At 31.4% G+C, this 14,084-nt stretch overlaps 2 protein-coding genes across 7 annotated transcripts in view; one reads left to right on the forward strand and one right to left on the reverse strand.

Annotated features, from left to right (window-relative positions):
• The window catches only part of LOC127728572 (uncharacterized), an 879,051-nt gene that overhangs the window by 398,485 nt on the left and 466,482 nt on the right, over positions 1-14,084 (reverse strand). The gene's annotated exons all lie outside the window — the stretch shown is intronic.
• LOC127728581 (protein lev-9-like) overlaps positions 5,332-14,084 on the forward strand; it is a 46,608-nt gene continuing 37,855 nt past the window's right edge. Inside the window, exons 1-4 of the mRNA XM_052236098.1 lie at positions 5,332-5,745; positions 10,992-11,138; positions 11,669-11,875; positions 12,496-12,690. Coding sequence (XP_052092058.1) covers positions 5,694-5,745; positions 10,992-11,138; positions 11,669-11,875; positions 12,496-12,690 — 601 coding nt within the window. The 5' untranslated portion in view covers positions 5,332-5,693. The remainder of the gene's footprint in view (positions 5,746-10,991; positions 11,139-11,668; positions 11,876-12,495; positions 12,691-14,084) is intronic.

Raw genomic sequence — 14,084 nt, forward strand, 5'->3', positions numbered from 1 at the left:
GAGATGAATGAAATTCATTTTTTTAAGACATTTAATCTAAATGAATTAAATGTGTGTTTTACCTTATTATATCGACTGTTTTTACAAGTACAAAACATCATTATTTTTTTACACTTAGCTTTTTATAGGGAGATAGCTCTGATGATTAACTTTTATAAAAAAAAATGAACAGTAAATTTATCCTTTTTATGTTGTATCAAGAATAGGGCCCCGTTACTAAAATTTGTATTTCATATTCTAAAAGCACATTATAAGAGCTATATATTCTTATACTTTATTTTAAATTCTATTGTTTAGTTTTACTTCTATTCAGACAAAATTGTTTTTCCTTGTATAATCTTTACAAAACATGACGATTTCGCAGAATCTGTAGCTTCAAAAAAAGTTCCGTGACCCTTACTTTTAAATATATTTTTAAAAGAGCACGATATAAACCACATTTTGGCCCAGTATTAAAAAGTCAAATCGTTTTAAATTTAGACCCCTATTTACCCTAAGTTTAAAGACGTCATAAGTAGTCTGAATCTTGTTAAAATAATTACAACCCTTTTAATACTAGTATTCCCTCCTCTATTTTGGGTAAATAAACCAGATAAAGTAACAGGGAAATTTTATCAGAACAACACTATGCAAAAAGTTAAAGGTTTTGTATTTATATGGACTAAATATATTAACAGAAATAAATCAACACTTGTAAACTATTTCCTTTTTCAGAAAAAATAAATATTTTTCAAATTTCTATTTTGAAGTGCAATTCATAGGTCAAGTTCAAAAATTATTTTGGAAAGACATATTTGATGCTTCGAATGATCTTTAAATAAAACATTATATACTAATTAAAACACAGGTTCCAGTTCGAAATTGTACATAGAATTGTTGCTACAAATGCAGTATTATACACATGTGGGTTAAAAGAAAGTTATTAACGATTCACATCACAAATGGACAGTTAATATATATGTGCAACAACATATCGTTATGTACATTGATATTTATAAGTGTAAGTTGGAAAAAGATTTTTGTATAGGACAATGACTTGTCTCCCCTTGACTATGATTGTTTCTTTCCATCATACCTTACTTGTCGATGATCTATGATGATCCTCGGTGACTTCCATGTCCGTTGTTTTAAATTAACACAGTTATATGTGGTAAAGGGAGAAGATCATGGCCATCACTTGTCATTATATTTATTTATACCACAGTCATAATATCAATAATAATGATAATATTGTAAATACTAGTAATACATGTACAATAAATATTAGAACTTTAGACTGCAAAAGTAATTTGTTCTTGCATTTGTATCGAAGAAGTATGTCTCACTGCTTTAAACATTTATTATTTAACCAATATTATATACTTATGGATAGAAACAAAATTATGTATTCACAGGAACATGTCAATATGACAACCCGAAAAAGATATTTGATAGTAAACGTGTTAGCAAAACAAACTCTGGTCTACTTTATTGTCCTAACCACAACCAGTAATCAATTGAGAACGATTATGGAAAATGTTATGAAAATTGTTAAATATTCTTTTATATTGTAAGGAATATCTCTAACGAGTCAAAACATAATTTGTCGGAGTAGTTCGGAAACAATGTGTATTATAAGTTACATGTAAGTTGTCACAGCAGCACAATGAAATATGATAAAACAATACACATGACACGATATAATGTATTCCAGTGCTTTGGGTGTATGCTCCCATTTTTTTTAGAGTTTGGGTTAGTGAGATAACAACTCACAACTGCTTTTATACTTATCTGTTTCTATAATCAAACTAACATCAGTTATAACATTTTACTCCCTCATTTATGGTTTAATACCATGTTTTCTTTAATTAACTTGTAGTTGTGTGCATGTCTGAGATCACCCCAGTTTTTGCTATGTTGTGTTTTGTGTACTGTTGTTTATCTGTTGGTATTTTTCTTTTTAAGTAATGACATTATCAGTTTATTTTCGACTTATGAGTTTGAATTTCCATTTGGTATCTTTCGCCTCCCTTTGTATTGTCAATTTCCTTATATTTGTCGGGCTTTACATGGCGCTTTTTGAACGATTTCTTGGACCAATTTATTAAAGTATTTCACAATTTCTTTTTGTGTGTATTGTTTAACAGACATTATCTACTTTCTGCTTACACCCTATTCTCTGACTCATACCTCCAAAAACTAACGATACTTATGTTCTTATTCGTTGAAGACTCAAACGGACATAAAGCATTTATTGATTAAAACCGGAAACCTGTTTTCCTGGAATATTTAATGAAAATAAAAAGCACCTGCATAAGGGATCAGCTCGCCAATAGGTGCAGCAAATTTTATTCTAATAAATTAACGAAACGCAATGTCAACAATCTGCACATATGCCGCTGTAATTCTACAGTCAGGGACAATCTACAAAGATAAAAGATACATATAAGCATATAGTATAATATTTTACAACAAAGTTAACATTCATTTCAAGATGGGTTCTTAATGAATTTTGCTGCACGACTGCGGAACTTCGAATAACCAATATAAGAAAAAAAATTTAACAAAATAAAAGTTTTCGTGCTATTATGATAACAATATTTTATTATTTTGAATATATACTGCATTGAGGCCATATTCATCCAATCGGCGAACAAAGACATTTTTAGTTATATCATCAGCCATCAAAACATCTTAACACCCAAATGTATTATTACATATAGTAAACACACAAAAAAAACGTTTTCAGCTACCTTTTTATATTTTATTGACATGACACACGAAAGAAATATAATAACTTCGACTTTACGGATATCCATGACGTGTATACATGTATACTATAAAAATATCTCCAACAATAACTCCACATCCAAACTTCCACCTTTTTTTAGCGTTACTTTTTAAAACCATCAAAATTCTCGACTTTTAGCAGATGCATAAAACATAATTACGCTCATGTCTCCATAATTTCCAAACTAATGCCTGTAATGCCCGAAAATGATAAACTAGCTTTCTTTCAAGTTCAAACGCCGCTTCATAAAAAACTATAATTCTGCTTTATTTAATAATCCGAACTAAGCCGGGAAGGTGTGTTTAGTCCTTTTGAGAAAAGAGTGTTTTGGTTTTGTCTAAACGCACTCCAGAATAATTATTTATCTAAATTATAATAGCCAAGAACTAAAAAAAACATGAAAAACATTTAAGGACACTTAAATCTAAAATTAACTGTGGACCATTTTGTCTTTTTTATGTAGATTTTGTCTTGTTGGTAGTTTTGTTATTTATAGTCTTTATCCATTATAAATTAAAAAAAAGGCAACGAAATTGTTAAAATCATGTGTTTGTTTATTTTGCTGTCATCTGCAGACTGGAAAAAAATGCACATCAAATGCCAGGTAAGTTTTTAATTTTCTGAAACATAGACTACATATAACTTTTATATATCTAGGTCTTGCCATGCCTTAAAACTTTCCTAGAAAGGAGAGATTTAAATAAATTGCATTTTATTCCCATGTTCAATTTTTAGCAATTATGGTCATGTTGGTTAGCAGTCGAGACGATCTAACACATTTTTAAACAAGATATTCCAAGGATTATTGTAGCGAAGTTTTGTTCCCATTGGCCAGGTAGTTTTAGATGAGAATATTTTACAGCGTTAACATTGATATAAAATAAAGAAACGTGGTTTGTTTGCAAATTAGACAAATATCAAGCGGAGTTCAAAGGAAGCCGTACAGCCTTTAAAATTTTGTTTATTTTTAAGATAGAGTTCCAATTTGAATTATGTATACTCCTTACAGCAATACCGTTATCTTTATTTCATTAAACAGAAGTTAATCTGGCAACAACGTTGATTTTTTTAAAGAATTTATGGTTAGGTTTTGAATTTGTTGATTGATATGTTTAGCTTTAAGCCAGATCAGCGCAAAAGGCTATACCGTGACAGACTACTTTCTTGTTTTGATAATTTTGATAATTTTTTTGCTCAAATTTTAAATGCAAAATACAGTTCAAAAATTAATGTTTCTATTTTTAGGTAAAGTTGTATGCAAAATCTTACAAAACGTTTTGACCAAAAAAAAAGAGCTGTTTCGTTTTAACTTGCACAATGATGGCTCAGATAAAGAGAAATAGGTAGCAATTCACAAGAGTAAATTCACCAATAACAAAAACGAAGACATCTACCTACAAAGCATGTATATATTTGTGTATGTTGAACAACCTTAAACAATGAATCCATTATAGATTTATCTCTTTATCCTGATCACTGTAATCTTATGTTTAAGTCCGAGTGCCCTAAAACTAAATTAATTGATGGGTTCAATACAAGATGCATATTACTTGAACTGAAACTGAATATGCAATATAATATAGAAAGGAGATGATTCAATGTCCTATTCTTGAACAATCAGTAAATTTGACTAATTCTAACATTATCTACATGCTAACTACCAGATTTAATTTCATCACCTGTAATTCAGATATGTTATGATTGCATATGAGACTTCTAGCTAACAGAGTCCAATAACGTGAATGTTAGAATCTATAGGTAACCGTATGGCCTTCAACCATGAGCAAAACCCATACAGTATAATCAGCTATAAAAGGCATGACAAAATATTAGACTTAATCTTGAAAAAATATTGTACGTTTCTGCAATTTAGTTTATCGGCAAGTATTCCTATGGGTATGGATTGCACCACTTTAATAGCAGACTTCTTCGTATATTATCATGACTAACATTTTATAGCAACAATCAATAAAGATCCTTTTAAATTCCATTTAAATAGAACTCAACGTTTCCTTGAAGATAGTTTTGCTTGAGATTATAAAAATAATTTCTAAAAAGTCTTAAACCTTTAGAAGAATCTAATACAAACAGCAATAATTGTCAATTTCTTGATTTTGGATTTTCTGTTTGCCAAGAGGATACATTTTTGACAAAAGAGAAGATCTTTCCTTTCCGATTGTTAATTTCTTTTTTTCGGAAAATGATTGTCTTTTAGTTCCTTCTTACGGTGTATTTTTTCCCAACTCGCTATTAGCAAAAGTTAAATGTCTCAGTTTAAAAAAGACTTCAACTATAACAACATCACAATAAATTATACAATTATTTGCCCGTCAGTTTATTTCAAGCATACCAATCAAATTATATCATCGAATCCAAAACCATACACATGTATCCTTACACAACACAAATAACAACTTAGTAACTAGGATGAAGTCTCCTATGATACAAAAGATGGAACAAAGACCTTGGTAATTGATTAATACTTTTGTTTGAAGCATATTGCATTGCATAATAAATCAATACGTTTGACAAATATCCTCTCATGAAATTCACTCATATAATATCAGTTGTCAAAATTCCATTTCGTGTAGATTGCTGAATAAAACACAGATGAATAATACATTCGCTTATCGCATATTGTCATTACAAAATACACAAAAAGAATCAAAATTTGTCAATATTGGAATTATCAAAGACGTCATTGTGTTGATGAAAACTTGCTATGATTTTGATCAAATCTCATTATTATCTCATGGTCAGAACTGCTATAAAAGAATAACTATATATTGGTGAAGTTTATTGGTAAACCATATTTCATAGCGGACTTATCTGTCAGTCAATCTTCTTCATTGAAATAACAATGCAGAAAGAAGCTTGATTTAATTATCAGCAGATGTGCCGTTCAGAATAACAAATATTTGTAATGATGGAACCGAATGTTATTCTACTTAGTGTTTTGTTTATATTTACGGCCGGTAAGTATAATTTGATTAATTTATTTAGGACAGATACCCTTGTTACAGTAAAATATGCAATATGTTTTGGAATATATACAGGAAGATGGTAAATTAAGTAGTGAATATCGTTTAGATTGGCAAATATATGTATCATGACCGCTATTTCAAGACTGTACTAGCTGTATTTTTTTATACCATACATAAACTGTCTTCTATTTTGTCAAGTCTGTGACATTTATGTCGCGAAAGGGAGACATAGCGATCCTTGATTCTCTTGTCGGTGGCACCGGCGCCGTCAGTATTTAGGTGCAGTCTGTGGTTCAAGTTTTTAAGATACCATTAACTTCATCAAACTATTTCGATAATTTCATGGAATTAGGACAGAAGATATTTTTTATGACCAAAAAGACGGTGTCCAGAGCAAAATAATGAAAATATAATTTTTTTTTCATTTTTCCGTATTTTACTGATAACAGGACCTCGTTTTTTGCAGTTAACACGTTGATAAAGTTTGAGGTTAAAGTTTGTTACACATCAATTACTTTGTCAAACCTTCCAAGAATTTTTACAAAATTAGGAAGAAACTTCTTTATGATTAAGAAATAATGTCTGAAGCAAAATTTTGAAAACATAATATTTTCAGTTTTATAATTTTACTGGTAGATGGACTTAGTTTTTAGCAGTTAACATTTACGGACAGTCTTGGATTAAAATTGTTTTAAATGAGAAATATTTAAACCTTCATGGATTGTTATAAAACTTGAACAGAAGCTAATCTTCAAGATCAATAAATAGTATCTCAAGAAAAAGTTTGCTTTTTTTAAATTCTGAATTTTTCTGATAAATGGACTCACTTTTTACATTCACTTTACACTTTTACCCTTACAGCAGCAACAGCAAACGAAGCGCAGGGTTCCGTGCAACCCTCTACAAATTAAGAAAAAAACACCCTTTATCATATAGAGTTTTTTTTTAAATTGTTTCGAATAAGACACACAATGGAGATACAATGGTAAAATAGCAAAGCCTTTTTCACGAAATAACTAACACGTACGAATATAAGGCGGTTGATTTCTCAATTTGTACATGCGTAAAACCTGCTTTAAACATATGTATTACGGAACAGACAAATCATGATTTTAAAACAACAATTTATAGGCCATCGGTTTTAGATCATTTAGATGTATGTTCTTGTACGTTTTTTTTTTTTTTAAATTTTTGATCGCAGACTATTAGACACAAGTTTTATATACATAAAACATCCGTTATAAATGTAAGTTAAAACATTAACGATACCAATTTTACTGCACCAGACACAGGCACTTGTCTCTGAAAAAAAATACCTATATACTTAAGTATATAGGGGGGACAAGTGCCTGTGGTACCAGGTGCACATTTCGACGATGAACGTCTCATCAGTGATGCTCGCGGCCAAAATATTTGAAAATCCAAAACTTATTTATAGATTGAAGAGCTGATAAAATCAAAAAGGACAAACAGTATAGCCAGAGCCGGGCAAGGAACCAAAGCTTTTCAGGGGAGATGCATTCCTTAATTTCAAAAATTTTGTAACAGCAAATTTTAATAACGCAATGTCCGTACCGAAGTACTGGCTACTGGGCTGGTGATACCTTCGCCTTCGGGGACTGACAGTCCACTGGCAGTGGTATCGACCCATTAGTAGTAATAGCATTAACGGTACAAATTTTACTGCACGAGATGCGCATTTCGACAATTAATGTCTCTTTAGTGATGCTCGAGGCAAAAATATATTTGAAAATCCAAAACTTATTAAAAGATTGAAGAGCTGATAAAACCAAAAAGGACAAAAAGTATAGACTTAGCCGGGCAAACTGACTGCTTATTGCGAAATATTAAAACTATATTCCGCTTTATTAATGTTTGTAACAAAAAAATCATAGAAGAGTAGCTTATACCCCTTTAACCAAAGAGGTTATAAACATTACTGTAATTCTTCCATGACTTAATTATCAAAACAACACATATGGTTGTTTTAGTTCCTCTTGGTTGATTTTCCTGGTTGCTTTTTTTCACTTAACATAGAAATAAGAATATAAGGTAAGATTGCCAATGAGACAACTCTAAGTTCATTTTATAATTGTTGTTACTACAATGTATTTTCATTTGTAAATGTTATTAAAAAAAAATCGTACTTACAAAATACAATGTTTTCCTATAAAGTAAAACATTTGCCATAACGTTTATCCCAATCTGGTTTGTTTTTATCGTTTGAATCGCCTTTTAATTAGGGTTCGCTTTCTCAAAAAGGATCTCAAAAGACGTAAAGTTAAACTATCCAAAGTACTCCTTTAGGCAAATTTGACTTTAGACGGATTTGGCTATTATTTTGAGGTCCTTTTTGGTCACATCGGTCTTCAACTGTTTCGGTTCTAATACATCCTTGGCTTTCAAACATGCGACTTTGAGCGTTCCTGATGATGGAAAAATCCAGAAAAGACGCATGAAATTTATAAAGTGCTTTTTTCCTTTTTTTGTTTACATTTCCGGGCTTTCTGTCAAGAATATGACAAACTTTGTTTATAGAACTATCGTGACAAGTTCTTCCTGTCCGAGTTAGCATTTTGATTTGTTAACACTTCCAACTGAACAATTCAATAAAACTGCACACCAGTTATACTGATCTTTGTTGTTCCTTTAATACTACAATGCAGAAAATTTACTTACAATTTAATATGATCATTGTCACCTATTTTCAGGCTAATTTTATCCTTATTACGTGGTTTAAAGGCATTTTTTGTTAACAAAAGCACATATTGAGGTAGATAGCAATGACACAGCAGAACAAAAATTCTAACCGGTTTTTTAATAAATATTATAACATTAGCTGATAACAACACATACTAAACAATATTGTCTTATAGGCCTCTTCTCAACATCTGGTCAGATTTAACTAATTTTGTTACTTTTCAACTACATTGCCTACTTATAAGTTCTAAAAAGTATAAATCATTTATCATAACTTTTCCTACATGGCTTTAAATAATTTACACATGAACGTAAGAAGAATATATACCATAAGTAGTATTACGTAATATTATTTCCTTTTTAAATTTCCAAAATTCAAAGTGAACGTCGATAGTTTTAAATGTGTTTTGCCATATAAAACATTTGCTTTGTTGTCACAATAATCGTCTTTACCTTTGTATATGAATTTAAACAGACAAGTACTTACAAAAGAGAGGCGAAAGATACCTTAGGGATATTCAAACTCATAAGTCGAAAACAAACTGACAAAGCCATAGCAAAAACCGAAAAAATACCAAAAAACGAACAACAGTAAACAAAACACAACATAGAAAACAAAAGACTAAGCAACACGAACCCCACCAAAAACTAGGGGTGATCTCATGTGCTCCGGAAGGGTAAGCAGATCCTGCTTCACTAGTGTCACCTGTCGTCTGTATAATAGTTCATTTTTTTATTCTAGGTCTGTCTGATTTCATGTCATGTTTAAAAAAAATATGTCATCGCTTTACCTGTTGAAAAATGATTCATATGGGCTAAATCAGTCAACAAAATGGGTCTTCCTGGAGGGTCCCTAATTTCACTTTTTAATTTTGATACCTGAACATGCAGAGCATATCTGCAACAGATCTCCAACTAAAGGTCAAATTAAAGGTGGCATGTATACGCACTAAAATGAGGTCAAACTATTGTTTTGAAAGACAAAAATATATCAGCGATGTTTTGTAGCGTGTTTTAACAGAATTGAACCAAATTTGCTGCTTATAGCGAAATAGTATTTCAATATTCCGCTTGTGTGGATGTTTAAAACAAACAAAAAATCATACGTTATTTCTTGTTTAAATTGTGGCCAATGCTCCTTTAAAATAAGTTATTTAATTGGTTGCAATTAAATACCATGATATTCCAGTCAAATAAAAACCGATATTTCACATGTGAAATCAATTCTATATTATCCATCTTTCACGTCGTACAGTTAGGTGTTTTCAAGTAATAAAGTAACACCAAAACGGAGAACGCACAGAATAGATTTGTTTAAAATTCATTTTACATTTAGAATCAATGTTATAAAACGAAGGAAGAATCCAAGAATTCTAGTATCGAAAAGTAATCATTTCATTACCAAACAACACTAATGATTTAATCATACGCTACGCCAATTCACAGAAGAGAATTTTGCATTACATTATTCCATGTATGACCAACCATACCACCTACTGGAGTTATAGAGGAATACACCCTAAGCTAACTTAGCAGTGGTCACAAGCTGGAACAAGACCGCATACTCTGAATACAGACCTGCTTTTTCAGATTCAAGAACATACTTTATCAGCTACAGATTTTGACGGCAATTCATTATACCTTTGCTGCAATGTTAGACTTGATCACTTGCAGAAAGACTGCAATTTTCAACAAATGAGTACTGAAGCCATGATGTACCAACATCAACAATAGCTATTTGCTGAAAAAAAAAACGTGTAGACAACCTTTACCAAGCAACCGCAGTCATCAAAGGACCTTCAGAATCAGCACTACTCGATCCTGGTTATTCGGTTTGCATACACATTCTGTAGTTCAATCACCAAAACGCTGTTGACAGTTCTATCCAGACACTTGAACAACAACCTTCCAGGTCAAGGTCACATCTCAGTATGACATGGATATCATAAACCCCGAACTATCAAATCATTCCGTTTCTGTCAACCGACGGAGAAGATATGATGAATTCTACATAACTCTATCATTAGTACCACTCCATACAGATACAACAACAACATACCTTTATCATTCAAAAATGTAACGGCTATAGAACAGTTCAGTCAACCGTCATCCTCTACCCTCTGACCACCAAACAGATCCACCATTCGCTATCCTCTGAAAAATAATCATTCGCCATCCTCTACGATATAACATTCAGAAAATATTCGACTGAGCAATCCTCTGCTAACTTACCATCAAAACAGATCCGCATATCACCATACTTTGCGAAGTGACGTGAACTAACCATCAGAACAGATCCGCATAACATCATTCTTTGCGAAATTACCTTAAGCACAGATCCGCCTTATGCTATCCCATGTGAACTAACTATCAGAGCAGATGCCCATAACGCGAATTTGGTTAAAGTTAATAATTCGTCATGTCGCTGCTACAATACAGTTGCATTGATCGTCAATTTTGATAGGAAATATATCTGTATTATTATAATAAAAAGTTAGAAGTGACTTTTTTCATTTATTTATTGTTTTCTTTTTCAGTGGTAACTTGTAATCAGCCAAAATGTGATCCAAGGAAAGATAACGTTAACAGAAAGTGCCAAAAGCCCTGTGCTATAGAGGCCTGCAAAAGTAAAAGAAAAGACTGCTTATGTGATGGAGATTGTGGGTTAAGTTGTATAAATAAAAGTATGTCACAGTTCAATATATATATAATTTATTGTTGCCTCTGTACATTTTACCACCACTCTTTTTAACAATTTAAATATATGACTGTGAACAAAAGGCATTTAGATGTTTAGATATTTATAGGTCAATGAGGCAGTTATCAAATGACATAAAAAAAAACACAACGTGATTTTCGAGTTTTTCACTCATTATACATCTATGCGTTTTTTGGTGTTACTTTCGAGATAAAAAAGGAGGGGGTGGGGGAAGAGTTCTTTCTACCTTTTGATTTACTTGTAGTATAATGTTTATCATTCCAACCTTTACCTTTGTCCATACCAGTTTTGTATTTTTATTCAAAACATTAAAAACCTTAGAGACACGAAAGGCCAGCTTATTTGTTTAGACTTATCATGTTTAAAAAGGTTTTTGGAGAGGAAAATGTTATTCAACGTAAATTATTGTGTTCTTATTTTAAAGGAATTTAAAGAAACTATTGTGAGTCATTACCATAAACCGCATCACAGTTATTTTTTCATTGTATTTTATAGATATGAAATGCGAACCTATAGGTTCTATTCAGTACGGAGAAGTTACTGTCCTACCATATAACAAGTTCGCTGCTATAGCAAGATACGAATGTCACGAAGGATATGAAATACATGGGAAACATCAGAGAGTTAGGGTATGTCAAGGAGATGGACAATGGAGCTTATCTCCCCCTGAATGTAGAATAAACATTAATCAGTCTATTCAAGGTATGTCAAATAATTAAGTAAAGACTAATATATTATTTTCTGAAATATAACTCTATAATATACATGTAGGAGTTTGTTTCTATGTAAATACTTGTTTTAGCGAGTAGGGCACAACATGTGTAAAGTAAAAGTACAAAAACACTGAGGATAACAGTATATAATGAACGTTTAGAGCAATATGTTGAAAGAAACAATCTTTTGAAACAGAGATGGAGGTTCGATTATTTTTTTTTATTATGCTCCACCTAGGGGCATTATGTTTTTCGGTCTGTGCGTCCGTCCGTCCGTCCGTCTGTCCCGCTTCAGGTTATAGTTTTTGGTCAAGGTAGTTTTTGATGAAGTTGAAGATCAATCAACTTGAAACTTAGTACACATGTTCCCTATGATATGATCTTTCTAATCTTAATGGCAAATTAGAGTTTTTACCCCAATTTCACGGTCAACTGAAATAGAAACTTATAGTGCGAGTGGGGCATCCGTGTACTATGGACACATTCTTGTTAAAAGGATTTTTTTTTAATTTTGGCCTAACAATATTGAAACAAAATTTTTTTTCGGAACACTTGTTTTTTCCCTTCACCTTGAAAATATTTTAAGTTTCTCCCCCCTTTTTTTTTTAGCAAAAGCAGAATGTGGAAAGCCTCCTGTTGTCAGCCATGCTCATCATGATGGAGAAATCTATCAGACTACTTTCGATATTGGAAGCATGTTACAATATACATGTGACACAGGAAACACTGGCAATCAAAATGATATTAGTAGGGCGTGGTGTGTAGGTGCAGGCATCTGGGTTGGTCCTAAGATGACGTGTAGTAGTAAGTTTGTCTCAACACATTTTTTTGTAAAATTATCTAAGTGATAGTTTACACATAGTCTATATAAAATTCTCTAAATTAATTCATTTTATTTATTTGTTTGTGTGGTTTATAAAATGACCATTATACATTTTAAAAGCTAACCGAAATTATAATTATGTATTTTTAATCCTTTATTCCTATATTTTCGCTTGTCAAAAGAAACAGCTGAACAAATTTTGACATAAGAATGGTTTGCATAAAACCATAAAATGTATATATTGAAAACAATTCACGAAATACATTGCAAAACCTTATGTATCAATTTAGAATGAGCGTCACTTTCCTCCCAATGATATAATTTTTAAAAATTGTAAGAATTGTTCCCCAATTTGATATAATTGAAAAATTAAGTTTTAATTGACCAAATAAGTGAACACATAACGATGGAAGCAAAGTCGTGACAATAAAATTAGTTTTAGCCTTTGAAGAAAACCATTAGTATCCTAATCATTTATGTAGTTGCTCTAATGGATGATTCCCTGATTTAATCACAGCTGTTTTGTAACTAATGCTTCATCATATCTCACACTCATTATATTATAATGTTCTTCTATAATGCATATGATCGTGAAGATAATGACACACTTTAATATAACGAGTTGTTTAATATTTTAATACCATAAATTTGATAGATTTTCGTTTACATGTGATGAATAAAATATTAATCATTGATTATATCGGTAATATTAGACTGATACACCACTTTTGAATCTAGCAGAATTGATAAAGTGTAATTATGAGAGTAAATCTGAAGTTACATTTTGCACCTGTTAATGTGATGGTACTTCTGATTGTTCAAGCGATATTGCTTCTTGGCAATGTTGTTGCGTGTTCTGTTTGTTGAAGTCTTTTGTGGTCCATTAAACATAATGGTCGTATAAAGTTTGTAAACAATTGTTAAATTTGTTGTCTCGATCGAGATTTTCATCCCTTCAATTTATAATTAGAATTTCCCCAGAAAAGGCTCTAATATTCTTTATCTCTACGTTCACTTCGAAACATTCTCTCTAAAGGTAGATTTTTTCGAAATTAAAGTATACTGTTTAAATCAGATTCACTTTAACCTGTCTTTCAGTAATTATCATATTTAAGAAAAAATGGTCTTTAAAAGAATTCGGCCAATTGTAATGGTTTTGTTGAACATTTGAATGAGGTTTGGAATAAAGTTGAATGTTTGAATACAGAACACAAGCCCTTATACAGATAGACAGATATATGCAAGTCACAACAGTCGGAAGAAGTTTACGCATGCGCAAGATGGACAGACGTTATTTTTTCACGATTGTTGGTTTACTCAAGTAAATATCAATTGGTCAGTCAGCAATAACAACGCTTACAGAATACACAGAATA

Source organism: Mytilus californianus, unplaced genomic scaffold (assembly GCF_021869535.1).
Source record: "Mytilus californianus isolate M0D057914Y unplaced genomic scaffold, xbMytCali1.0.p SCAF_2, whole genome shotgun sequence".
NCBI lineage: Eukaryota > Metazoa > Mollusca > Bivalvia > Mytilida > Mytilidae > Mytilus > Mytilus californianus.